General features: G+C 35.8%; 1 protein-coding gene across 2 annotated transcripts; it reads right to left on the minus strand.

Annotated features, from left to right (window-relative positions):
- Positions 1–996: 996 nt before the first annotated feature.
- Positions 997–4,043, minus strand: LOC18448971 (Exostosin family protein). 2 transcript variants are annotated; one of them, XM_006859022.4, is made up of 2 exons: positions 3,759–4,043; positions 997–2,733 (listed from the first exon to the last, which is right to left on the minus strand). In XM_006859022.4, exon 2 carries the CDS (start codon positions 2,616–2,618, stop codon positions 1,509–1,511), a length of 1,110 nt encoding a protein of 369 aa, XP_006859084.3. In that variant the 5' UTR covers positions 2,619–2,733; positions 3,759–4,043; the 3' UTR covers positions 997–1,508. The 2 variants fall into 2 exon arrangements, with proteins under 2 accessions (XP_006859084.3, XP_088727755.1); XM_088871629.1 differs by lacking the exon at positions 3,759–4,043 and having other exon boundaries at positions 997–3,739.
- Positions 4,044–14,222: the final 10,179 nt, after the last annotated feature.

The following is a 14,222-nucleotide window of genomic DNA, read 5'->3' on the forward strand; positions in this document are numbered from 1 at the left end:
ATCGGACTAATAATTACAATTTAAAGGAAACTTTAACGTATACTATTCGGCATAGGACATGCCAAGGTTAATAAACTTTGATAGAAGCTGGCCTTATAGACTTAAAGAATCTTTGTATTTGACAAGAATAATGAAGCTCATTCATCAACATCAAAATTTTCAATATATATTGCTTGATCATTTGGTATGGGTTGTCAATGGAATGGCGGCTCTAGTTTAAGCGATCTAGCACGACTGAATATCCCAAAATGAAACTTTAGTTGATCTATAGTCCAAAAACCGATGTATCATGTATTTTTTAGCGGGCTTTCGTTAGAGGAAAAAGTTTATATAGTGGTGAAGCCCTAAATAATCAAATTAAGGCGCACCTAAAAAATTCACTAGAAGAGGTTTTTTCGATGTTCCAAAATCCTCAAATTGATCATCTTGACTTCAAGATGTATGAACATGATGATAAAAAATGGATTTCAAGTCTTGAAAATAATGCATTGTAAATGCATTTTTAGGACCGTCAATTGTCAAGATTTTCAAGTGTTCATAAATACGCTTGATCTACACTATTTTTGAAACTTTAATTTTTATAGTTAGAGATGAAAACAAATTTTTAGGCCATCACAAAGATTTCAATACCAAAACAATACCTTTTCCACTATTCAAAGGTGCGCCTTACTTTAATTGTTCAGTGCCTCAACGTTATACAAACCACACCCTTCATCAAAAGCTCCCCATATTTTGCACTTAAAAATGGGAGTTCAATTGACATTAAATATGCTTCATATTTAACAGAACCCATTGACACATTCTTATTACATGATCAATTCTCTCCCCCTTCCTTGAGCTCGATCCTAAAGAACCAACCCTACTCCAATCGATTAATTAAAGATTACAATGAATTAACTGGTGATTTTGGTGCCCCTTATTTCAATGGGCATCACAGAAAGCATTTGGTATAAATTTTGAAGAGAACATCCAAAAGATAAAAACAAAAAAAAAATAAAATAAAATAATAATACATTGTTATTTGATAATATGGTAGTAAAAAAATCAACAAAAGAATGATAATTTATCATCATACACTTGCACTTACAAGGAGGGGGGGGACCTAGGGCTCAAGCCCATAACATCAAATGAAAGGCGTTGAAGGGAAGAAGTCCAAGGGCCAAAAGAATGGCACATGTTCATCTCACAAGTGCCCTTATTAGTGGGCAGGGGATCGAGGGCCTAACTCATAAGACAGGCTCTTAATGTGGGTTCAAACCCTACTTATTTATAGAAAAGGTAAAGCATACTATAATTCCATGGTGTATGAGAATTGTAATTTGTTTGCCCACCATCATCTGGTCAATGGATAAATGGAGATGGGAAAGGCTAGTGTTCACCATTGGAGTATTTTTTATGATATGTCTCACTCTGGCTCCATCACCATCCATCTATTGATAGGGCAGTGACCATGATTTATGCATAGCCCATGGATCATAGTAAGATTTCCAATTAAAATAAAGTGCACCTTAGGATTGTCCATGGCTCTCCTGTGAGGGCCCTAGCTCTGCTCGAACACGGCGTGCCAATCGCGACAGCACAACATCTATGGCATCCTGGAAGCCCGGATCGCCGGCATCGGGGCGTGCATAAGTGATCCTGGGGATCAAGTCGATCACTGTGCTCCTCATTCTTGCGACCCGAGCCTTTGGGATCCTCATCAGTTGTTCTTCGATTCTACCGACCTTCTCTGGAGGAATGTACACGGAGTAACCCCCAATCTGCTCCGGCAGGTACCATTGATATTGCGTATACGCCGTGTGCGGTGAGAAGAAAACCGGGATGCATCCCGACAAAATCGAATCGAACACGGACCGGCGAGTGAAAGAGTCTCCTGGAGGCTGCAAACAAAACTCTGCAGTGGACAGAGCCCTGAGAACCTCCGGAGGCTCGTAGCATCCGCTCGCTCCAGGTCGGCACTGGAGGCTGAGACACCGACTGGAGATGTTGCACTGGCTGAATATATCAGCTCTCGCGGCAGCCTTCTCGAGACCCGGGGGCCGAGGCCCACCAACAAAGGCATACAGATGAGTCCTGGGTGCTTGTCTCACCTTTATCTGCCACTCCAGGATCTCGGAAAATTCAGCAGGATGGAAATAGGAGGGGTAGGGGACCCCTATCTGACGGCCAGGATGCCACGGATGGCGCTCGACGGTGAGGACCCACATATTTGCAAGAGGTGGGGTGAGGAGAAACCTATTGGCACCAAAATCGATCCCTTTGTCGTCTCTCATGAAATCCCACGAAGTTCTCCCGATTGCGACAAAGTGGTCCCTACCGCGGTGCCTCTTCCACATTGCCTGCTCGCTCAGGTACTCCACCAACTCTTCACCCAACCCGTCTCTCTTCCCCCAATTCTTCTCCCTAAACACGCTTGACGCGTGCAACCCACCGTAGAACGGGACGTAGAACAGAGTTGCCAAACCCGTGTCGTTCGTCCTACACACGTGCGACTCCACCCGTGCGTGCACCATCAAGTCCCCCAAGAACTGGTGGGTCGCGAACCAACTGGGCCCCATAGATTGGACCGGCTGCCCCATCCCCCTGTTTGCCACGTGCGGGCACATGTTGGTGTACATGCTCAGGTTCTCGCACCTGCGAAGGAGGTCGCCGTTAAACTTGGGAGGGAGGTCGTACACGTACACGAGGCCGTCCTTGCAGCCGTTTGTTGCCGTTTGTTGTCGGTGGTGTCCACTGTAAAGCCCCGAGAAATTGGTGGGTTTTTCCAGATTAAATAAATAGAAAATGAGGAAAAACCATAGCAGCAAGACTGAGATGAAGGTGAAGAGCTTGGTTTTTTTTGAGACGGTAAATGTCTCTTTGGGTTTCAATGCTTTTTCTCTAGAGGCCCCCATTGAAGTCATATGGAGTGAGACTGTGGAGATTGAAGTTATAAAGAGAGAGAGATCGACGCAGTACAAAATTACCGGCGAATAACACCCGGCAAAATAAATGCGGAGGAGGATTGGTTAAATTGGCGGAGATCTCCAATTTTGGAGACGAATTTAGCTTTGATTGGTAGGTGGGATTTGGGGATTGAAGTGATGAGAATGGTTTGGATGGATCAATGGAGAAGACATTTGTTAGGAGCTCTCAGTTCCACTCAGTGCATGTGAAGGCTAAATTGGAGAAGATGGGTCAGATTTGGAGGTGGTTTTCATTAAGCTGAATTGGGTTCTCAAAAGATAGGCCAAATTTGGAGTTGTTTTCTTCAGAGCTGCTCTTGGGTTGAAGCATATGACGAGTCAAGTGGACAAAAATGGAGGGATCTTTTGGTGGTTTTCAGGGTTCCAAACAAAATTGGTTTTTGCGATCAGACATTAAACACTGGTTATGTGGCTGAATCTTGAGAAGATGATCCAAAATTGGAGTTCTGGTGTCTCTAATGGGTTTCAAGGCTTCAACCAAAATGGGGTTCTTGAATTAACACAGAGAAGAAAAGAGGTTTTTGAATGGCCTGTTTCTCTACTTCCTCCATTTTAGTTGGGCAGAGAAGGATAGATAGAAGCATAAAAACATGGCCAAATTTGGGAAAGATCAGGCCAGGTCTTTTCTACAAGGGACGACTTGGAGCTCATTATGTTATATTGTAATTGCTACTTTTATTTGTGGGCTTGTAATTGAAGGAAGACTTGCTACGTGTTAGAATATGATGCACGTAAAAAGAAAAAAAAGAAGGAAATGATGTAACCATATAATGAATGGAAAGGTGCACTCACCAAACACGTTGAATCTCTGAAAGCTGCAACCCTGCAACTGCTCCGATTATTCTGAAAATCGTGACAAAACAAAATAATAATTAAATATGACAATAATAAAAATCAATGAAGAGTAGTGATTGCATTGCGACTTTAAGTTAACGTTTTCTTTTTCCTTTTTTTTTTCGTTATGGTAGTGATCAGAATGAGACTAAGATTCCTTGCTTCTTCTTCCTCCCGTCGTAGTAGTATTATTATTAATTTTTTTTTTTTGGAGTAGTTGTAATAGTACCCCTTATAATAATTGTTCTAAGAAATCTCCTCAATTTTCTATTTTATGCTGGTAATTCTGTTTTTTTTACTCTTTAAATTACTACCATTTTGGATTTTCAAGTTCTGAAATGATGAAAGTTATTTTATAAGTTATCACGATTCACTTCTTTTTTTAAAATTTTTTTTTTATCAAAATTGCCGCCACTTCGAATCTTCAATATTTAAAATTAAATTTTAGCTTAGATATAATATGGCATCAAATCTTAAAAATTCAAAATTGTTTTGAGAATAAAAGCAAATCAATGATCAAATCGTAAAATGGCTCTCACTTCCAATCTAAAGTAGTGGCAGTTTGATAATTAAAAAAACAAAGCGTAAACATGGAAAATAGAAAAAATTGAGGAAAAAAAATTAAATAATAATAATCTTGGGGAAATTTGCTAGGAGATTTATTTCTTTAATAGAAGTTACTTACAAAATAAGGATTTTAGGATTAATTCTGGTCACAATTTAGTGAAATTGAAAAAGCACTAAAAATTTTCTTTTAATATTTTTTACATATTATGCAATATATAGTCTAAGAAAAATGAGAATATTAAACTTTCTTTTAACCCATCCCATGTCCGGGTTGTCTTAAGTAGGAAGCATACGTAAAACTAGGTTAAAACTTATCATAAACCCTGAACCTACGTATTATGCAATATAACATTGGTGCAGTTTGCATATGGATGCATCCGTAGGTGTGGAGGTAAGGTGCACCTTCAAATTTTATCATGGTATATAAGTTTGATGTAAAATGTTCTTACGATTATCTCATAATCTAATTTTATATCTAATTATAATATTTTAAATTTAAAAAATAGTTAAAATAAAGTAGACCTATAACCATATGAAAAACTTGAAAATAAATGGTGTAGATAATACGTTATAAAATACACTATTTTTAATACTTAATTTTTTTTTATTTTTTATAGTCATACATCTCGATGTCGAAATGATCAATAGTTTTTCAATATTAAAACTATCTTTCCTGATGGATTTTTGTGGGGCTACGATCCTTATATAAACTTTTTCCATTTTCCATATAACATTTCACCCAATTCTTTAGGAGAAAAACCTGGAACTCAACTAAATGTTTCAAAATATTAATTTAAAAAATAAACGGGCAGGTGAAAAGAATCAGCGGACCCCACGTGACGAAGGCCAATTGATTCTTCCTGAAAACATCAAAACATTATAATATTGTTGGAGTAAATAAAAAAGAAAATGGGTGATGTTTTCCGGAGGCTGTAAAATTGACTTTTGTATCGGTGACGACAAATCTGTGTTTGTGTGGCTTTCATAACTCAATTATTGTATTATGATTTAGCCTTTTCACTGATAAGTTGTTTGTGAACATTAGGTTATTTAATTACTCATTTGTTGGTTCGGTAAGGAGCTTTCTCGCCAAAATACGCTATTTAATTGCTTTTGTTTGGGTGGTTAAACCGAGATTCCAGCCTTTTTATATTAGTACTTTCGAGCAAACCCATTCATTTTTTTTTTTGAGACAAAGATTCAAAAATTTTATTTTTAACTATGAAAATAAATTACATCATTGAAAACAGCGTAGCACCACCCTGAACCAAAGAATCCATCAAAAAATTAGCTTCTCTATATAAATGGACAAATAATCCTATTTATTTATTTTCTTAATCTATATTTGATTAAGGTAGCCTTGTTGCCCTGTACCTAACCTTTTTGGACGGGTTTCAAACATGGAAAAGTATAGAACACAGCTTTTTATATTTGGTACAAAGTGGTTACAATTAATCTTGATCGATGTGAAATTGGGTGACTGCATTTATTTCATTGACGAAGCTCAAACTTCAAAAGAAATTTTTTCAAATTTTGTAACATACCCAAACAATCAAACTTCACATGAGATGATTATAAATAATTATGACCAATTTGTATAAATGGTCTCACTATATACAATCCCTTCAAATATTTTTGTGTTTATAAATTTGTTTGCTTTGGTTTTAATTACTTTACTTTATTAGGCATCTCAACTTGATTTAGAGAGGAGAGGGACTGGATCAAATCCTAAAAGTCTCACATAGTGGGGTTATAACAGGGAGTTAATTCATTGTTATCAAGATCAAACCAAAGTTGATCTAACCAATTAGTTTTTTGGTTAACCTGGTCTTAGGCAAAAAATTGATTTTGATCAAAAGTCCGTCAAGCATTATGTTTGATTGTTTTGGCCAATTGGACCCGCTTATTTTGACTAATAAGATTGACTAAATTATATTGGCTGAATTTGTTAATATATTTTATAGTTAGAAATTATTGTTTCTCATTTCTAGGGGATTGTAAACTATGAGACGAATCATTTTTTGTACAACGATGTCACAATCACTTTTTGCCATTGGATGTGAAATGCAATAGATGAAAATGTGTCATAATATTTGAAAAATTTTATTTTGTACTTTGAGCCTAAACAATGACATATCGTCAACTATCAGATTTCAAACATCTCAACCATCATATTTCAAATATGACAGTCAACGATAACAGTGACTTGTTTTTGTTAAAAAAATAAATGGTATTATGTACATTTCCTATTTTTAATTATTTTATAAGATTGGCCCAACTGGTTCCGTCAGTAGGGGGACTAGTTTTGATAAATAAAACCCCGGACGAAATTGTAAAAGTGACTCTAATGCATGTGCAACGCTCATTCCCATAGAGTTTAAATGTAATTTGTTCTTTTAAAGTTAGGGTTTACTAGTTTTTCGTTCGGTAGAAACTTTTTCCATACGAAATGTAGCATTGCTAGAGATTTACCTTCTTATTATTGTTTGGAATTCTGTAATGTTTGATAAATCGGCAGCGCGATCCGGATCGGGTATAGCTCAAGCTGTTTTGGATAAAAAAAAAACGAGATTCTTATTTTATTATTACAAGGTTTTCATTTTATTATTAAAAAACCTCATTCCATATAGTTTAAATGTAATTTGGACTTTTAAAGTTAGGGTTTACTAGTTTTTCCATACGAAATTTAGCATTGCTAGAGATTTACCTGGAATAGTGTAGAGTTTGGGAAATTGGTTGCCCGATCCGAATCGGGTCCAGCTCAAGCGGTTTCAGATCCAAGAAAAAACAAGGTTCTCATTTTATTATTACGAGATTTTCATTTTATTATTAAAAACATAAAACGGGATTCACATCGCTAGGTTGATGTCAGCTTAAATCGTTCGTCCATTACCATTTTAAATCATTCGTCCATTACCATTTTATTATTATGTCATAGTAAAATTTGCTTGCGTGGACCCTGCACGTCACCCCACTTCGCTAGTTGGCATCAATGTTGTTGCAGCTCATTTTATATGGCTTTTGCGTCCCACATCTCTTCGATGTGTGACAATTCTCATAGCCCAATTGTCTCATTGAATGAGCATATAGATTAATACTTAGGTAGAGATAATTGAGCCATCAATAAAAGGGATGTGCGTCCGACATTAAATTACATGATAAAAAAAAAAATATATTAAAAATAATAATTGGGTGATAGAGCCCACCACCCTTATCTTTTACCAAAAAAATTTAAATTTACTTATCAAAAAATCAAAATAAAGAGACTAATATTATTAGACTGTTATCTCATGGGATTATTTCACTATATGACTAATATTAGGTGTAATAATTCTAATTTTTTTTTTTTTGTTAAAAAAAAGAGAGAAACTTTTAATAAGTGATGGTTGGTATGAGCATGATGGTCCTTAAGGACCATCACTATTTTCAAAAAGCTTTTGCTGCCTTGCTCTTGCCATGTCCACTAAAGGACTTGGGCTTTAAGCGTTTAAAGTGTAATTTAATGGTAACTTAATAAAAAAATATAATTTAGTATCCTAAGAATTTAAATACGAGAGGTGAGGACTCCCACCTTAGAAAATTTTGAGATCTCTCTCTCTAGCCGAATTTTATCAGAAGCTCCCTCTCAAATATTTTAGGTAAGTGACTTCATTATCTTGAAAAATAATCCGTTCTTTTTAAAAATGAAATGAAATAATTATTTCTGCTTATTATCATGAATTTTAGGCGCGATAAATTTTATCTGCAAGTGACCTCATTATTTTGAAAAATAATCTTTTTAATAAAATTATAATATTAGAAATTTAAATGCTGTAAATTCTTAGAAATAAATTTATTTATTTATTTTTCTTGTCTATTGTTAGAAAATTTTAGAAATAAAAGTGTTAAAAATAAATATGATATTTCTGCTGTTAGTAAAATTGTGAGATTTCTTTTTATTGTTTTTGAATATTTAGACATTGTAAATTTCATGTGCAATGATTGGCTTATTATTTAAAAAATTGATATTTTTGCAATTGATTATAGCATTGTTGTGAAATGTTTAATTGCGAATTGGCATCCCATAAATTGTGATAATTTTGTATTCGTGAATTTTTATACGAGTTTTTCTATCCATATTAGATTAGCAATTATGCTAGAATGTCTTTACGAACTGCTACCTTTCTAAATTTGAGCCCAAAATATTTGATTGGTTATTTTTGAAATGTTATTGAAAGTGACTGTTATTAATTTTAAGTGAAATTCATATTAATGATTTCAGTGATATGTTGAGTACATGATATTGTTGCTTTCGAATGTTTAAAGAGATTTAGAAATACTTTAAGTATGAAAGTGGACTCATCCGGTTTGCCGGTGAGGTTTAAGTAGACCTATCCGAGACGCCGTTAGAGATTAAGTGGACTCATCCGGTATGCCGGTGAGGTATAAGTGGATCTGCAGGGATTAAGTGAACCTCTCTAGGATGCCGATAGGGATTAAGTGGACCCATCAGGACGCTGATGGGGTATATAGGTGACCTACTTGGGACGCCAGTAGGGTAATTTTGTGGAATCTTTTAAATTATGCACTGTCGTTAAAATGTTATATGCATTTCAATCATTTGGATTATGTTTAATTGTGTATTTCTGAAAATAAAATTGTTATCTATAAATGCTTGTGCTCGCATTGTTTTTAATTGACCTCCATTTTGAAAGTTTGTTTATATCTTTCATCGATGATTATTTTTAAGATTATGATGATCACTTACTGAGTAACCAAACTCATCAAACTATGGTAAACATTTTTCAGGATAACTGTGGTTTCATTTGAGTGCTCGTCAGGATCAACTTTGGAAGATATTGTAGTTGTGCCTAAGCTTTCTTTTATTACTTTGTAAGAATTCGCCACTGTAAATTTGTTCTATCAAGAGATGTATATATGTTTTGACTGTTTCATCTCAGGAATAACAGTATTGTAAATTATTGGTGTGACAATTATGGTATCAGAGCAATAGGTTTAAGATTCTTAGAAAATTTAAAAAGAATATACTTAAAATAATATTTATTGTTTGTACAGACCTGGACGAAGTTAAGATCCAGAATAGCTGAAGCTATTATGGAAGGAATTCAGAAAGCCTTGGAAAATATGGTTGCTCTAATGCAACATCAGATGGAAAACAACAATCCACCCAGGCAGTCTGTTACGGGAAATGGTGGGAGTGATATCGAACAATTTAAGAAATTGAACCCACATTCTTTTAAGGGTGTTGTAAATCCATTGGAAGCCGAGGGATAGATTATGCAATTGGAAAAAATATTCGAGGTAATGGAATGTCCTGATGATAGGAAGGTGGCCTTGGCATTTTTTATATTAGAAGGAGAAGCACAACATTGGTGGCGAATGACAAAAAGAGTATTGGCCAAAGAAAATAAACCCTTGACTTGAGAAGTATTTATAGACGCATTTAATGAAAAGTATTTCTCAGATTTTATTCGAGACAAAAAAAAATGGAATTTTTGGAATTAATCCAAGGAAACCGGACAGTAGTACAGTACGAGGCCACGTTCACTGAATTGGTTAGGTTTGCACCACATATGATTAACAATGAGGCAAGAAAGGCGAAGAAATTTGAAAGGGGTATCATACTAGCTATTAGAAGCATAATATCAGTCTTAAAATTGAGAACTTATGCTGAAATAGTGGATCGAGCCCTAATTATTGAAAAAGATTTCGAAGATTACCAAAAGACAAAAAATCAGAAAGGCCATGTTAGACCCACACCATCTAGTTGACAACAGTTTGAAAGGGCAAACAAGAAGCCAATGCCCTTGCCACTTCAAAGCCCAATAGAACCATGTAAAAAATGTGGGAAAAACCATGGATCCAACCCTTGTTATTGGAAGACCAGAGCCTGTTTTAAATGTGGAAAATTGGGGCACCAGATTAGACAGTGTCCTAGCTTACAGATGCAACAGCTTCCAAAGCAGGGAGAGATAGCTCAAAAGCCTCAGATGAAGGGAAGAGTATTTGCGATCACCGAGCAAGATGCTTAGGCCCCAAAATCAATGATCCAAGGTACTCTTATTATTTTCTAAAAAGTAGCTCATGTTTTGATTAATCCTGGATCTACTCATTTATTTGTGTCACCACATTTTGCATGCCACTTAAAGGTAGAACCAGAACAATTAGAATACATTCTAGAGGTAGCCACACCGATGGAAAATTCAATTGACACCAATATACTGTACAAATCATGTGTAATAAAGATAGAAGAAAAAGAACTATTGGTTGATTTAATACTCCTAGAAATTCAAGATTTTGATGTAATCTTAGGCATGGATTGGCTTTCTGCATTCCATGCAAGTATTGATTGTTACAAGAAAATGCTTACCTTTTGTATCTCGAATCAACCAGTATTTTACTTCAATGGTATCAAAGAAGACTCCTCATCAATCTCCTGTATTCGAGCTAATCGCCTCCTTCAAAAAGGGTGTCAAGGCTTTCTTGCCTATATTAAAGAAGATAGGAAAGAAGAGATAAATTTGGATACCACTCTGATTATCTGAGAATTTTTCGACATTTTATTGGAAGAATTGCCAGGATTACCGCTTGACAGGGAAATTGAATTCTCTATTGAATTATTGCCAGGGGTAGCCCCAATTTCTAAGGCACCTTATAGAATGACACCTGCAGAACTTAAGGAACTGAAACAACAATTGGAAGAATTATTAGATAAAGGTTTCATCAGGCCTAGTATGTCACCTTGGGGTGCTCCGGTATTGTTTGTTAAAAAGAAAGATGGGACTATGAGTTTGTGTATCGATTATAGACAGTTGAACCAAGTGACAGTAAAAAATAAGTATCCATTACCTAGAATTGATGATTTATTTGATCTATTACAAGGATCACAAGTGTTTTAAAAAATGGATCTTAGATCTGGATACCATCAGCTTAAGATTAAAAGTGAAGATGTTCCCAAGACAGCTTTCAGAACAAGGTATGGCAATTATGAATTTTTAGTCATGCCTTTTGGATTAACCAATGCACCGACTGCATTATGGATTTGATGAATCAGATCTTTAAGCCCTTTTTGGTAAAAGTGAATTTTGGCTTGAACAAGTGACATTTTTAAGACATGTCATATCAAAGGAAGATTTATCAGTTGATCCTTCAAATGTTGAAGCCGTTGTTAATTGGAAACAACCAAGAAATATGGTTGAAGTTCGAAGCTTTTTGGGATTGACAGGATATTATAGAAAGTTTGTAGAAGGATTTTCTTGAATCGCAACCCCATTGACTCGATTGACACAGAAAAATGTCAAATTTGAATGGACAAGTGAATGTGAGGAGAGTTTTCAAGAACTAAATGTTCGATTAACTTCAACACCTATTTTAACTATTCCTGAGGGGAGTTGGAGATTTGTGAGTTATAGTGATGCTTCACATAAAGGCTTGGGCTGCGTATTAATGCAATATGAGAAAGTAGTGGCATATGCATCCTGACAGTTGAAAGAATATGAGAAAAAATATCCAATTTATGACTTGGAACTGGTTGCAATAGTATTCGCTTTGAAAATGTGGAAGCATTATCTATATGGTGAGCAATTCGAAATATACACAGATCATAAGAGCTTGAAATACCTCTTCTTTCAAAAGGATTTAAATATGCGGCAGATAAGATGGATGGATTTCTTAAAAGATTATGATTGTGCAATCCATTATCATTCAGGAAAAGCTAACGTTGTGGCCGACGCTCTAAGTAGAAAATCTACGGGAGTCTTAGCTCATCTAATGATCCAAGAAATGAGATTGTTAGAGGAAATAATAGATTGGCATCCGGCTCTGTCCATTAATGGTGTGGTAAGTATGATTGCCAACATTAAGGCAAAACCCCAATTAATCCAACTGATTCGATCGACACAAAAGAAAGACCCTCAGCTTATAACAATTGTAGAAGAGGTGAAGCAAGGAAAGAGAGACGAATTCTCTATATGTAGTGAGGATTTGCTAAGATTCAAAGGTCGAATTTGTGTCCTGAATGATGAGAGTGTGAAGAAAACTATATTGGAAGAAACACATCATTCTCGTTATACAATACATCCCGAAAGTATTATAATGTATCAGGACCTGAAGAAAACCTTTTGGTGGAATAATACGAAAAAAAAGGTAGCGCTATTTGTGTTTAAGTGCCTAACACGCCAGCAAGTAAAAGCTGAGTATCAAAAGCCCACTGAGTTGTTGCAGTCTTCACCCGTGCCAGAGTGGAAGTGGGAGCACATCTCTATGGATGTTGTCTCTGGCTTGCCTAGAACAAATTCAGGTCATGATAGCATTTGGGTTATTGTAGACCGGCTGACCAAAGCTGCCCATTTTTTGCCAATTCGCACAACGTACACTTTGGATCGACTGACCCAGTTGTACATTAAGAAAATAGTGTGGTTGCATGGAGTTCCGATCAGTATTGTATCGGACAGGGATACTCGATTTACTTCTAAATTTTGGGCTAGGCTACAGTTAGCCATGAGGACGAGACTTACCTTTAGCACTGCCTTTCAACCCTAAACTGATGGACAATCGGAGAGGACCATCCAAACTTTGGAAGATATGCTGAGGGCCTGTGTCATTGAATTTACAGGAAGCTGGGATGACCATTTACCCCTAATTGAGTTTGCTTATAATAATAACTTCCAAGCCAGTATCCAGATGGCACCATATAAAGCTCTGTATGGAAGGAAATGCAGGTCACCCATCTGTTGGGACGAGGTTGGTGAAAAGAAACTTTTGAGACCAAAAATTGTCCAGGTAACCACAAATAAGATAACATTAATCGAGAAAGGCTTTGGACAGCTCAGAGTCGGCAAAAGAGTTATGCCGATAACCGAAGGAGAGATCTTGAATTTAAGGAAGGTGATCAGTTTTCTTAAAGATCTTACCAATAAAAGGCATTATGAGATTCGGCAAGAAAGGAAAGCTCAGCCCACGTTACATCGGACCATTTGAAATCCTGAAAAGAATTGGAGGTGTCGCTTATAGACTTGCCTTACCACCCGAATTGGAAAAACGTCCATAATGTCTTCCATGTATCGTCACTGCGAAAATATCAGCCTGACCCATTCCATATCTTGAAATATGAACCTTTACCGATCAAGAAGGACTTATCCTTCATTGAGCAACCAATTTTGATATTGGATAGAAAGGTGCAAGTGTTGTGCAACAAGGAGATTCTTTTGGTCCGTCTATTATGATAGTACCATTCAAGAGAAGAGTCGACTTGTGAACTAGAAGACGATATCAGAGAAAAATATCCTTATCTTTTTCAGTAATCAGGTACACAAATTTAGAGGATTAAATTTCTTTAAGGGGGGAAGAATGTAATAATTCTAAATTTTTTTTAAAAATTTAAAAATAAAAAAGAGAAATTTTTAATAAGTGATGGTTTGTATGAGCATGATGGTCCTTAGAGACCATCACTATTTTCAAAAAGCTTTTGGTTTAAAGCTTTTGCTACCTTGCTCTTGCCACGTCCACTAAAGGACGTGGGCTCTAAGCGTTTAAAGTGTAATTTAACAGTTACACCTCATGTGTGAGGTGTAACTTAATAAAGAATATAATCTAGTATCCTAAGAATATAAGTACGAGAGGCGAGGACTCCTACCCTAGAAAATTTTGAGATCTCTCTCTCTGGCCGAATTTTTATCGGAAGCTCCCTCTCAAATATTTTAGGTAAGTGACTTTATTATCTTGAAAAATAACCCATTCTTTTTAAAAATGAAATGAAATAGGCGCGATAAATTTTATGCGCAAGTGACCTCATTATTTTGAAAAATAATATTTTTAATAAAATTATAATATTAGAAATTTTAAATGCTGTAAATT

The sequence above is a fragment of the Amborella trichopoda genome, chromosome 1, assembly GCF_054954075.1.
Source record: "Amborella trichopoda isolate Santa Cruz 75 chromosome 1, AtrichopodaSantaCruz75HAP2 v2.0, whole genome shotgun sequence".
In the NCBI taxonomy this organism is placed as follows: Eukaryota; Viridiplantae; Streptophyta; class Magnoliopsida; order Amborellales; family Amborellaceae; genus Amborella; species Amborella trichopoda.

What these genes read in the sequence shown, in the direction of transcription:
- LOC18448971 (XM_088871629.1), bottom strand. Translation starts at nt 2,903, where the DNA reads ATGACTTCAATGGGGGCCTCTAGAGAAAAAGCATTGAAACCCAAAGAG.